At 42.5% G+C, this 13,975-nt stretch overlaps 1 protein-coding gene across 3 annotated transcripts in view; it reads left to right on the top strand.

Moving 5' to 3' along the window:
* SORCS3 (sortilin related VPS10 domain containing receptor 3) overlaps positions 1-13,975 on the top strand; it is a 278,287-nt gene that overhangs the window by 74,637 nt on the left and 189,675 nt on the right. For 2 of the 3 annotated variants that reach the window (XM_021399905.1, XM_021399907.1), the window contains exon 2: positions 13,368-13,435. In XM_021399905.1, the coding sequence (XP_021255580.1) occupies positions 13,368-13,435 (68 nt within the window). Of the gene's footprint in view, positions 1-11,157; positions 11,418-13,367; positions 13,436-13,975 lie in introns of those variants that run through there. The other variant, XM_021399906.1, reaches the window with a different exon arrangement.

Raw genomic sequence — 13,975 nt, 5'->3', positions numbered from 1 at the left:
TTGTTGTTGTTGAATTTTTGTTTTCAATCATCACTGGTCTCTAAGAGCCAGGGCTCTACAGAAAAATGAAGTGCGACATTCCAAGAGAGATGACTTGAGCTGTGCGGTGGATGGCAGTATGCTGTGCTGACAGTTTGGTTCAAGGTTGAGCCACTGATGCTCGTTGTAGCATCACATTCCTATTGGGAGCTGCTGTTATTGCTGTAGTCTTTGGGTGTGTATGTGAGCTGCTGGAATTGAGTGTAGTTGCTGCAGAGAATCGTATCAATTACTTATTGAAAGGATGGTGTGGAGAGTACCTTCATTCAGCTGTGTTCTGCATGTGAATTTATAACAGGCTGCACTGTTACAACAACAAGGGATGCCGATGATGATGTTTGGAGCCTTTGGTCCTGCTGTAAAGGGACTCAGCAAAATGCTTCTGGTTTGGAAAATGCTTTACAGGTAGTTGGTGGTGATAACCCTTACGGAAGGATAGCAAAAAAAAAAAAATAAAAAAAAATTCAACCCTTATGAAACAGCAAAGGCAAAAATGGCCTTTGGACTTGTTCTTGACTGCTGCTACTTAAAAAGCTCATCGTCACTTTTGGATCTAGCTTATGTTTGTCCTTTGTGTTGTGGGCTGTTGTGATTATTTCATTTATTCTGAATGACGGGTTTGCAGCCATCACGTGAGCTTTAGGAGTTGGGGATTGTTCACTGAAGGAACAGAGCATGCAGAGCTTGCACTATAACTTGTGGAGATGACTCTGCTTTACTTGATGAGGAACTGGCAAATTTATTTCCTAGTGCATTGTTTAAGGTTTTGTGCTCACACATCATGTATCAATAGGATTTAATTTCACCTTCAGTTAAACTTTGTCACCCATCTGTCCTTGCTGCCATCTGGAGACACCTGGACACTATTGATTCTTTCTAGTCTAGGCTCTAATAAAACAGAATGATGTATCTGGTGTGCCTGGCCATTCTCCAATCCATGTTTTCATTTCACAGCAAGTGTCAATCTTGTTTTATTGTGTGGATGATGCTAGAGAGAGAGACTGTAGGGTGAGGAGCGACAGGGCAGTGTGCAGTTCTGCTCCTGGGCCTTCATGGTGTTTATGAAGGCAGGATATTGGGGTGTGACTGATTACAGAGAGAAGAGATTATTCCCACAGAAATCTCCTGCTCTTGAAAGAGCAAAGAGAAGAAAGAAGCTGTCAGACCTTACCAGACCTGTAACAGGCATTACGTTTAGTCGATCTGTGTTGTTTCATTGTGTCTTACTGAACAGCCATTTCCTCTTATGTTCCCCAAGGGCAGAAGGCCTTCCATGAGCTCTGAGAAGTTTCTGGTGCTCAACTGAGAAGGTGGCAGTGCTGGGATAGTCAGTGGGACTGATACTGCTGTTTAGAGCCTTTCCTTGGTGGTGGGCAATTCTTGTTTTTTTGAATTTAAGGTGCAAGGAAACCCTTGGGGTTCTTGGAGGGCAAAGAACTTAGTCTTCTACTTAAATCTAAGCTTTGCTATGTGAGACTTGAAAGGGTTCTTGCTCTTAGGTTACAATATCCCAAATCCTGATCTTAGTAGCAGTCCCTGTTCAAATGAGGATCAGCAGAGTCTCAGTTTTATCATGATTCCTGTTTTCTCTGTGAGGAAAGATATATGCAGTAACTTGAAATGAAGGCTGTGTTTCAGTTTCTCTGGCTAGTAGGCAAGAATTTTTCAGGATCCTTGGATCTGTGTGTAAGAGAAGGAGAGTGATCTCATGAGTTTAGACCTTCCCGAACATTTTCTGCTGCAGTGAGGTTGTAATAAAGAACAAGTACGCATTTTTAGCTGACCAACTGCCCCTGAACCCCAGCCAATCATCAGACGGCTGCAAAAGTCAGTAGTGATTTGGATTTCTGCAGTGGTGTCTTGCTTCTTTTACACAATCCACGTGCATAATGTAGAATCTGTGCTTCTGAACTTCCTAACTTTTATGGCTTTGAAATTCTTAGCCATAATGTTGCATTAAAGGAGATCTAAATTCAAGTTCCTCTATTTTCACAGCTTTTTTTTTTTTTTTTTTTAAGTAATGGAACACTTAAGTCTGCAAGAAAAATTGCCCTTGACAGCTTTAACTGCGCTGTTCCACATCTCCCCATGTAGACATTAGCACAAGATACTTCTAAAGTGGGAAAAATATTTTTTTCTTTCTATCTTTCAGAGCTCAGAAACAGATGTGTATTTTTTAACCCCCCCAAATTTAATACTGGCTGACACCATAAGATTTTTACTGTGGTTCTTTACATACTCCTTCATTCCTTCCCCCTCCCAAAGCTGGTTCTGGTCCTTCAGATGACAGAATTTTAGGAAAAAAAGTGCAGTTTTTCCTTCCTGTGGGGTCAGATTTTATGTCAGTATGTTTTACTTTATTTAGAAAATACTCAGCTGGGGAAAAATGTTCACTCCGTATTATCTATACCTTTCTTCCAAAATTTTATTTCCTTGGCAGGCACAGAACTGGCAAATGGCTGCTGTGCAGAATGAGTTCAGTAAACTGCAGGTTCAGATGTGCTCTGCCATTGCCCTTCCTCTCTGGTGCGGGTTGTATCCCCTGGGCTATGTTCGTGCAATGGAGTTGCCCCAGCCTCTTGGTGCCTGGAGGAATCCTTAGCCCTAAGTTAAGTTCCTGTGCCAGGACATCCTAGAGGCTTACTTTTTCCATTTGCTGGGAAAGAGGCAACCCATCAAGCCCTTGAATTCACAACTTAAATCTTTACGTGGCCAAGCACGATGGAAGAGTAATTGCTGTGTGTTCCCTGTGTTAACCAGGCAGTGCACTGTTTGCTCTCAGTTCCTGTTCCGCGTGCTAGAAGGCTACTTTATCTCAGGCTGAGGCTATTTACAAGCTGTGGTGATATGGATCATTTTCAGTCTTTCTTGCTGGTGTAGTTGCAGTCTGAAATACTGAAATGTCCAAGAGCCAAGCCCTACCGCACGTGCCTAGTGTGACTGTCCGCTATCAACCAGCTCATACAGTTCTTTGGTTTATCAGGCAAAATGCAGACAGCTGTGGGGCTTTGGGCTGCTGACATTGCAAACAGCTAACTCTGTGTGGTTGCTGTACACGGAGGAATCATTCCCAGCCTCGATTCTGGAAACATCTCATGAACCAGATTTCATGAAACTCTACTTGATTGAGCCCTTCAGAGGACACGGTACCAGAGCTCCAGGGGTATTTGGCTTGAGTGAGGATCTGCTCTGCACAGGAACAAAGAAAGGAAGTTGTGCAGGGAGTGTGCTTTCGCAGCAACAGATGAAAATATTTTTTGCTTATCTACCTAATGATTCATCACAAAGATTTTAAAAAAAAAAAAAAAAAGCACAACCCGAGCAATGTAGCTGTGGTGTAAGGAGTTCAACTATTGTAGTGATCGTGAAATGTATGTGCATGACAGATAATTGACTTCAGAACTGGAATGAAATCAAACACCAAATAATAAAGATGGCTGAACTGATCTTTACTCTTGATTTGAAAGAAACACAGTAGAAAAAGGAGTTGCTAAGGCAGACTTTGACCTTACTGCAGCTGAGCCAGTAAGTTTCAAAGTAGCTGTGGTCATCTGCAGAGAAGAACTGCAGTATAAACACAGGTTCAAGGTCAGAAGAGTGCTGTCAATTTGACAGACCACTTTTTTATTACCTTAATATATAAGATAATCAGATCATTTCATCTTTGTTGAATCTGTAATAATGTAAAAAATATGTTAATTGGCTAGTTAGCACTCGAACTGTTGCTTCTGACCTTTTGTCTATGGAGAGCTCTGACTTGTGCTTTTCTTTTACCTCCAGCACTTTCTGATCCCATGTCCTTGTCAGCCTTGACTGACCCACATTAGCTGTTAATAGTCACTCATGTATTCTAAACTATCACTTTTATTTTTGTTTCTTTTTTTCTGTAATGATTCTCATTTTCACTACTACTTAATTACATTTATAAAGGCTTTACCTAGACTTATTTAAAGAATTAAAATTAACATTTTTGTACTAACGATGTTACATGCATTCAAGGTCAGGCAGTAAACATGTGGGAAGATCTAAATGCAGGGCTTGGTTGCCTGCACTTACCATGACAGAACAATCTGTGCATTTTGCCATTATTTCCTCTATGCTCATAGTTTTTGGTCTGGAAAACTGCAGCAGTCCTTATTTCCCTCATCTGTTGCAAGCAAGGGAATACGTGAAAGTCAAAGGTGTTTGGATTTGTTGATAATGATTCCACAGTAGGCATGGAGGGTCTTCTAACTGGCCATTAAAAGCAGAAACAAGGGCTTGTTTCCAGCAGGTACGTCCTTTCCCTTCGTGGTAGCATCTGTGACACTTCAACTTTTGGACTGGTTCATCTGGAGGTGGAAGGATGTTTTCTCAGAGTAATGTTCTGAGACAATATTATTCAATTCTGAACACTAATATTGCCATCACAGATTAATATCCCTGCAGGTGGGTGAACTCAAGCATAGCAGGCTGGCAGCAGAGCTGGAAATAGAGTGGGGATGCTCCAATACCCATCCCCTCTCTTGAGCGCTGGGTCAGTGAGCAGCCTGCACTGCAAACCTAGTGACTTGTCCATCTCTTGCTGCTATGTCAAAAGCAAGGCTCTGCTTTTTGGGAGTGCAACAGGTGTGACTTTCTGTTCTTTGGTATGGTAGCTAATTCTCCTGATCTAGCAGAGAAGCATTTCCACACAAACAACTAAGTTTTTGGATCACAGTCTGAAAAGGGCTTCAGGAGGTTAAACCATCATTGTCCCAAGGGAGAAAGTCCTGCCAGTACTCTGTCCAGCACCAGTTAGAAGGTTCATTGAAGTCTAACTGAGGAAAATCAGCAATTGTTATATATATGCATGGAGTAGGAGTCCTAGGGTAGAGCCTGGAGTCTGAAATGGAAGAACAAAGAGAAATCTTGATTTTTTTTATTTTTTTTTTTAAGAGAAAGAAATCATCTTTATGGGAGCTGTTTTTCTCTCTCGCTTTTAGAAATGGCTCAGACAAAATTCCTCACCTAGTTTAGTTTTCTTTATGAAATCAGTCAGTCTTCAGTCCTCAAGGAAAACCTTCACCTGTCCTGGCAGTTTATAATGTCTCAAAGGGCTGCTCTGTCTTAACTTCTGTCAACTTTTTAGTATTTTTTTTTTCTTTAATTGTGAGCTGTCCTCTGAAGGTAATGTGCCCAGACTTGGAGTTCAAGTCATTCTTCCTTTTGAGATCCCCCTGTCAGAAGCTTTAAATTGCCCTTCAGTAGGTATGTGACTCCACAGAGTTAAATTGCTGCACAAAATCTGCTGGCTTACAGATGGTATCAGAAGATAATTGGAAGGAGAACGGAGCTGGCAAAGTAACTGGGGCCTTTTTTCATTTTCTTCTTGAACTTAGGTAGAGGTGTGCACACAGCAACTTTAAAAGGAAGAAGAAGAAAGTGAAAAAAGATAAATTAAATTTCCCAAGGCTTCAGTGGAAGTTTCTTAGCAAAGGGGAAGAATTGGGAGATATGATCCAGCATAGGTTGCTGAATCAATAAAAATAAATTATGAGTTCTTTGCTATCAGCTCTTATAATGTATGATAGGGGGACCTTAAATCATATCACCTCCTGCCAGGAGAGATTGTATTTATGTCTAACTGACTTACACAGAGATAAAGCTCAGGCTTCTGTTATTTTAAGCAATCTAGATGTCTTTTCTGGTGGGAACGTGTGTTTGTGTGCAGCAAGGCCATCCAGAGGAGCTGGGAATGATTTTGTGGAGCGCAACTGTGTCTCATCAGAGGCGTGGGTTGGGTAACTCAGAGGGGGCTTTTCCATCTGCCTTCAACAACTGGTGCTACTCGTGAGCTGCTAATAGTGTTGGTGTGTTTATTCATGATAGTCTGGAATTCTTAAATGTCTCCTGTGTTTTATTGCTGTCCTTAAAAAGGCAGCTAATTCACCATGCCTTTCTCAGAGGCTCTTTCCTGGGGGTCTAATAAATCTACCAATACTTAGCTTTTATGGAGTACTTTTCCCCTACAAAGAGGACAAATGCTTTACGATCTGACCCGGTAGCTATGTTTAGGGCTCCACTGCAGCCTCTGGGACAGAATCCAGCTTCTCTAAGGGCTGATAAACTATGCTGGAGGCCTTTCTTTTATTTCTTTAGGAAGGAGATGTTAAGAAAGTGATTATACTTTGTGTGTGCGCTAAGTGTAAGTAGGTAGTAGGCAGAAAGTGTTTGCTGAAACTTAGGATTTACCAGTGTGGGTTTTTATTGTTCCTTGGGATGGGTGGGTAATATATTCCCTATATATATTTATATAGGGAATACTGCGCACTTTTTAACATGCGCTAGAGAGGTGGAAGAGCAATGTGGCTGACCAGCAGACCCTTATACTGCTAGTGGCTACATATACCTCTCATTTGAGTAAACTCTAGAATCTGTGCTTTGGGAGGAAAATCTGAATACTTTCCTGATGCTTAAATCCAAAAGCATGAGAGAGCCTACCAAGTTCAATTCAGAATCCTTTCTCAGTGGGGTAATGCATGGCACTGGGGAGGCAGCCACCTCTGTTGAAGCCCAGCAGGTGGTTCTTCTCTGACAGGCTGCACTCACCACCAAATTGCCAAAGCAGGGAACCAGTGTGCTTGGATCCTGTCCTGCTCCCACTGGGAATCATGCAGGAGGAGAGAGTTGTGTTTTCCAGCGCTGTCTCTTTCTGCGAAGCGCTGTAGTGTTGCTTTTCTGCAGATCCTGTTCATTTAACCCAAGGTCTGGAAATGGGAATTTCAGACTGCTGCTTTCATCCAGAGCGCGCTTTTGTGTAGGTAATGTGATCTGTTGCTGATGTCCTGGGGGAATCCATGGGAAGAGCTCCTGTGGTCTGGCTCCAGCTTATTCTGCTGCCTGCTTTGTATGGAAAGGAGGAGGACAGGGGAAGAAAGAGTGTGCTCTGGCACCTTTCATACTGGAAATTGAAAAGCAACACAGGCGAGGGAGGGATTAAGGGAAAATATCGTTCTTTTAGCTACTAGTTCTTGTTTTGAGGACAAATTTGACAGCCTCAGCCGTTTGGAGATCATAGGTTCACTGGAACATGTTTTGCTTTTGTGTGTGATCTTGGGGATATGTCTCTTTCAATTTCAGAGGGCTCTTTTGCCAGCACTGCCTGAAGCCACCCACAGATCATTCAACACTTCTCTAGAGACTTTTTTTTTTTAAAAAAAAGGTCCTTTGCTTAAGCTGGCATCACTTTGCTCATGCAGAAATGTCACTCTGATTTCCAGTGGGCAGGATTTGGCCTGCATTTGTTGTTAGCACCTCTGTTGCTTTTCTCTTGTGTCTTAAGATGTGCTGTTGCTTGCAAGTTTTGGTATCTAGAGATGTGTTTCCTTCAGTTGCATTCAGCAGGCTGGGGAAAAATTTGGTATAGAAGGTGTGGATGGTCATTCTTTCACTAATCACTGTTACTTTGTATGAGTTCAGATTGCAGCCTGGTTTTTCAAGAGATGCATGTTAGTCTAGATTAACTAAATCTATTGAAGTGGATTATTTCACCCATGAAGTAGTCTTCACTTTGATTTTTTTTCCAGTGAACTTGCAAAGTGAATTGAAGCAAACTCAGAACATTGATTTGGATTGCTCTCCCTGTTTCCATGTAGAGAAACACTTAATTTCTCCCTACCTCTGCTTCCTCATCAGTAAAACAAAGATGACATTACTTGCCTTTTCTCATAGTTGTGGTGCTTGCTCAATCTGTTAACACCTGTGAAATTTATATTCTTTGCATGGGAGCTTTGTAATGGTGCTGTATGCTTCTCGCACTCCCAGGTATTAGCAGCTTAGCACTTAGGCCTCCAGGCTAAATGAGGATGGTGATGTGGGTGATCACGTGTGCACATATGATGTACGTATGTGGTGTTTGTGTGTGGGAGGAATTCTGGTGGCATTGGGATTATGCAGCAATTGTTTTTGAGAACTGCTAGACCTTGATGTAGGAAAATGCTTTTTCTGAATCTACCTGGGATGGAGTTAATATATATTTTTTTCCCATATCAGCTTGAATTATTGACTAAAGCAGTGTTCACACAGCAGTGTTTCAGCTGTTGCTGAATGGTCATTGCACAGTGTCAAGGTTTTCTGTTTTTTTACTCTGCTCCCTGGGCATAGGGGTGGGATGCAATGAGGACCCCTGATCCAAGCTGTCAAAAGGGATATTTCATCTCATATAGTATTGTGTGCAGTGATAAAAAATCAAAGTAGCCATTGCTGAGAGACTCTCTGGGCGTTGGTGTGGTTATGGGAGGCAGTCAGTGATTGCTATGTTCCTCTTTCCCCCACTTATTAAGCTATCTTTCTCTCAAATGAAAACTTTTCTTGCTTTTGTTCTTCTGATTCTCTTCCTCATCCCACTGGAGTGGGGTGTGAGTGACAGTGTGGTTAGGTGTTCAGCTGCTGGCTGAATTCAAACCACCCCACACATCAGCACAAATATATACTGAATAGAAATATGTTCCCACATTTGTGTAGAGAAAGGCAGATATTGGTGACTTTTGCCGGAGTTAGCTTTAAATGCAGAGAATGGAAGAAAGATCATTTTACTTAGCAAATTCACCACCCTGAGTAATTCCATTAGTTTGTTGGTTAGCTCGTCTTTTAAAGGGTCAAAATTAATAAATAAAGAAAAGAAAGGAACAAGCAGCTAGGGACTTCCATACCGCAGTGCAGGTCCTCAAGCATTTTAAGCCAATTTCCCTTCATCTGCGAGCAATTCTCTGATACTTGTTCCCAGGAGCTGTGCTTATTCCCATTTTTACTTTACGTATTGGGCTCTATTACTTGGGGAAAGGTGGCTGAAAATTGTGGACAAGCTTCCTGTGGTTGGTGTGTGGGGCAGAAAAGGTTTCAAAGATCATGGAAATAGGTCTGTAGGCTGGAAATGGAGTCTGCGACAGCAGCACAAGCTAGCTGAGAGCTCTCATTTTTCACTTGTAAATCTGTCCAGAGTTTTTTTTGTTCTTCTGTGTGCTGCCCGATGCTCATCCCTTAGCTCGTTATTAATTACTTTCTGTAAATATATGGACAGGGCTGCTGATGAGCTGTGTAAATCTCTGTGCTGATAAAGCAGGATCACTTAGAGGGGAGATGGATTTCATGAAACGGATCAGTGCTAGCCTTTCAGACATCTATCTGAAATGATCACTGTTCTCTCTGGCCGCTGCTCCTCTCCTCCAGTATGTATATCTCCTGATAGAGGAGCACGACTGCCATTGACTTGGCACCTCTTGCTTGTTCTGAAGTTCACAGTCAACCTGCTGAAGGAACAGCAATGCCTTTATGCTTTAATTTGTGGGAAACAGTGTAACGTATCTACTGTGGGGTATGTGCAAAGCCCTTTGCCAGCTTGAAATTGGCAAGATCTAGAGGAAGGTTTAATGAACTAAAGTAAATTTCCTTCATAGTAAAATTTTATGAGCACAAAAGATTGCTATACCACCAAATTCTCTGGAGAGAGCTGCTGAGCACTCTTGTGATTTATGGGCTCAGAGATTCCTAATAATTTTCTGAACAATAAGAGCCCCTTCAGGGATGTGTTCTCAACATGGAAAGAGACTTCTCTTCCTCTTTCTGTTTATATTTTCTCTGCTTTCATATCAATCAAATTGTGTCAAGACTTGAGGTTGCTGAATTGGACAGTCTTGAAGATCTGCTGGCTGTAGTATAGACAAGAGGTGCATCACATCAGACCTAAATTCAGTGGGTTAGTACAGTGGGATGTCAGGATTTGAAAGTACCAGAGAATCTTAAGCTGAGTGAATAAGTTATTGAGGATAAGAAGAATACCAACTCCTGTCAATTAGACACAGAGACCTTAGAGCAGGGTTTTTAGCCAACAGTGCAGTTTCTGGAAATAAGTAAACAAACAAACAGAAGCATATGGGATGCGTGTGCGTAAAACACTGCACACAAGGAAGTTATTGCAGGACTAGAATGTCATTTATTTCCAAAGGAAAAAGAATAATTTTTCTCATTATCCTTCTCCCATCCCCACTTCTGTCTTGAAAACTGAAACAGTTTATTGAATTTTCAGGTCATTTAGTTTTGTGTAAGCTTAGCTTTAAATTGCATTTTCTGGAGGGTTTGTATTGCCTTGAGGGAGCTGTAATTCAGGCTGACCTATTTCCCAGCTCTGTCCTGCAGCCTGGTTCTCCTGTTTTCCTTCTCTGCCAGCTGAGCTGCTTGGTGCCCCCAGGGCTACCTGCCTGTGGGGTGTCCAGGGAAGTGCTGCAGCCTGCCTTGTGGGAGAAGGAGGGACTCTTCCCACCTGAGCTGCATTCCCTGGAGCCAGCAGGGAATGAGCCTGGAGAAAACTGCAGTTCAGCATTCAGCTGACTTGAAATTAATTTTTTGGGGGTTGATTTCATGAACAGAAGCAAGACAATTTCATTTGGGACTATAAGTGTGTTTGCTTCATTTTTATTAAAAAAAAATGCTTAAGTGAAAGTTTTGATTCAGAAACAGCAAATACCACTTGAAACTTTTTTATTTCTTTTCCCCAGAGCAAAATGTTTTCATCTTAATTTAAGTGGAAGACTGGGCTGTGGGATGGTAATTCTAGATTTCCCACACTTCAAGGGAAGAATAAAAAATATATATATTTTTTAAGCAGTTTGTTAAATGTGAAAACTCCAGTTTTCAGTTGAATTCAGCTTTTAAAATGAAAACCATCAAGATTTTAATGCGAAATTACTATGACACAGAAAAGCCATGGTTATTTGTTAGTGTTGACAAAAACAAGCTAAGCTTCTTTACAAAGTGAACGTTGGAATCAAATGTCTTGACTTGAATTAATGAGGGTTTTTCTTCTCTTTCTTTCAACTGTCAGAATTCAATTTTGGATTAAAAAAAAGTATAATTTTCTTTTTCTTCCATCCTGTTTCAGCAAAAGTATTCATGTACACAAACATGCTACGAAATGGGGTACTTGCTTAGAGCTGCCCCCTCCACCCTTAGAATCATAGAATCGTAGAACTGTTTGAGAGAAGGGACCCTTAAAGGTCATCTGGTCTAACTTCCCTGCAGTGAACAGGAACACCTGCAGCTCGATCAGGTGCTCAGAGCCCCTCCAGCCTGACCTTGGGTGTCTGCAGGGATGGGGCACCCACCTTGCTGGTAGTCTCTTAGTGGCATGGCTGGCTCCAGCATTACATGGAGGACTCAGAACAGCCTCTTGAAATGCTTTGAAGTTTCCTTTGCAAGGCCGTGTCAAAAATACCCTGTGAAAACAAGTTAGTAACCAGACATACCTCTGGACTCTGGTTTGTGTCCTAACCTCGTGTGAGCTACCACCATAGCAGCACCATTTGTGCCTGCGGTCTCCCACAGTGACGCTGTGGGGAATGTGCTCTTGCAGTGTTTGTCAGGTAAGCTGCGTTAAAGCCCTTCCAATCTTCTCTGGTTTTCAAGCCTCTGAACTGTTGTGAGCTTTAAGGGTATTGAATTTGAACAATATTGTCTCAAAAGCCAGTGAGATGGGGTAGAGGCCATTGGGGCCTACGAGGTGAGTGGTTCTGTGGGCAGTGTGCTGCAAGCAGCTGCCCTGTGTTACCAGGGCCTCAAGAAACTCCTGCTGCTTCCTGGTACCCTTTGTGAGATTAAAGTGCAAAGAGATGGTTATTCTTTTGTTCTCCACACCTTGATAACAGCCAGAGCTGGATTTTTGTTAGGTATCCTGGGTGGAAATTCTGACAAGTCCTACTAAACAACATGCCTTTACTTCGGATTTATACTCAGGAGCTGAGTAGGATTCAACCCCTCCTGTAGAGCTGGCATTATCCTGCAGTTTGCCAGGTTACAGCAGACAACTGACATCTTCAGAAACACAGAGCACAGGGCATGTGAGGAGAGGCATACAGAATGCTGGTGGATTATGGATGCTGACTCCGTTTGGATCTGCAACTTCAGGAAGAATTATCCTGATCAAACTTCAGCTGAATAGGGAAGGGAGGCTTCATTTAAGAAGTGTAGGGATCCAGGATCTGCTGGCTTCATTGGAAGTCCTGCTGGTTTCATGGTGTTTAGGTGTCAAAAGAGGGAAACTACCTTTGTGAAACCTCTCCAGAGCTGTGAGTGATAAGAAGGGAGTCACTTCTGGCAAGGCAGTGCTTGTGCTGTGGGGCATGGCTTCCTAGAGTCTCTGTGGGGTTGTGGGGTGCATCCTAAAAACATCACTCATCAGATTTTAGTAGCGAGCAGGCTGTGCTGCTTCCATTAGTTGGTGTAAGGGGACGCTGTGTATGTACCTTGATGGCTTTGACTGGCAGCTGGTTCTTCTCCATTTGTATGGGAAGGTGTGTGCAGGGTTTAAGTTGCAATAAAAAAAGGCATTGTCCTTATTTCCCCACTGCACAGAAACAGTTTAGGCTGACATGGGCTTGCATATGCTGACTCAAATCTGCCTGGCAGGTTTCTTTTCACACCCTGCTGGAAGCAGCTTGGCTTTTATCTCCCTCCTAAAGGTCTCTGCGTGGGGAAATAAAGGGAAAAATGCAATCAGGGGAAGGGGCTGTGAATCCGGTAGAGAGATGGATGCTCAGAGCATCTTTTTGAAAGCCATTAAGTTGGGCACTGACTGCATAGTCACGTACCAAGGTCCTTACAATTTGAACAGGTCTCTTCCTGGTATTATGCTGACGGTAACAGACTGCTGCAGCCTTTGTGATATTGATTAATCCTTTGGTATTTTTCCTTTCCGCAAAGCTTTAAAACTCGTCACCCGGTCTTCACCCAGCAGCCTTTCAGCTAGGAAACCCAAACAAAAGGAGTGGCAAGTCCCACTACTCTGGGAGGAGGAAGAGGGAGGGAGAATAGGTCTTTTGGAGTAGAAAGGTCCTTGTTGCAGCAAAGGTAGTTCTGGGCAAAATTGACTGCTTTGCTGGATAGGGATCTTCATAAACAAACTTGCCATTACTTTCCATGGTGACTAGGTAGTTCACATCAGCATCTTGAGAGAAAAAGGAAAATGTCAAGTGTAATTTCTGATTGGGCTGTTGGATTAACAAGCGTACATCCATTTCCATTCCTGACCTTGAATAACACAGATGTAGGGAGGGCAACTCACAGTGTTCAGATTCCTGTTGGCAGGTTTTATTTCAAATGCAAAACATCTCTAGGATTAAAATAAATGTTACTGGTTACAGGATGCATTAAGGGAATGATTTTCCTTTTATTTTTTTTTAAACTTGCTTGATCTCATAATACTGCAACTTTAATGGATAAATGCTAAGCTCTCCTTTGGGTGATTTCAGATGCCTTATGTATTGTTACACAGTCTAAAGGAAATCTCTTTTTTTTTCTTTCCCTTTCTCTTCTAGGTGATCCTCATTCTGACAAAGCTCTATGACTTCAACTTGGGCAGTGTTACCGAGAGCTCACTGTGGAGGTAAGCAGATCATTCAGAACATAGTACAGGTGTGGATGGGTGCACTGTGCCTCTTGTAAAACTGGAGAGTGAGCAAGGGAGATTGGAGCTGATTTGGGGAGGAGAGGGGAGGGAATATGAGATAAATGTGAAGTTGCTTTTTGAAAGTGGACACAGGATTGAGAAAACATTGATTTAACAAAGGGAGGTCTGTATATGCGAGGCTTTCTTGATGTAAGGCATTTCTTTGATGCCCAGAGGAGCTTGGTTTCATTCAGTCCTTTCGAGTGTCCTCTCTTCATTACTCAGAGCCTCTGCCACCATGCTGGCCATGAGAGTATTCTCCATAGATGGTACATGCTTGTTTGAGCAAGCGTCCAAATGGTTTACAACCCAGTGCCTGGTATGAGCTTAGCTGGTCTCAGCAATGTTCCTCAGCCTTGTGAGCTGAGGTGGTCATCTTGGCAGTGAATTGGTGATGCCTGAGGCTTGGAGGGCAGTAGCCACCAAGGTACTAGAGATCACAGTGAGGTACAGGCATCTTCTCCGCTATGGGTAAAC

The sequence above is a fragment of the Numida meleagris genome, chromosome 5, assembly GCF_002078875.1.
Source record: "Numida meleagris isolate 19003 breed g44 Domestic line chromosome 5, NumMel1.0, whole genome shotgun sequence".
Taxonomy (NCBI): domain Eukaryota; kingdom Metazoa; phylum Chordata; class Aves; order Galliformes; family Numididae; genus Numida; species Numida meleagris.
The sequence above is the reverse complement of the archived record's forward strand: the minus strand, read 5'-3'. Positions and strand labels throughout refer to the sequence as shown.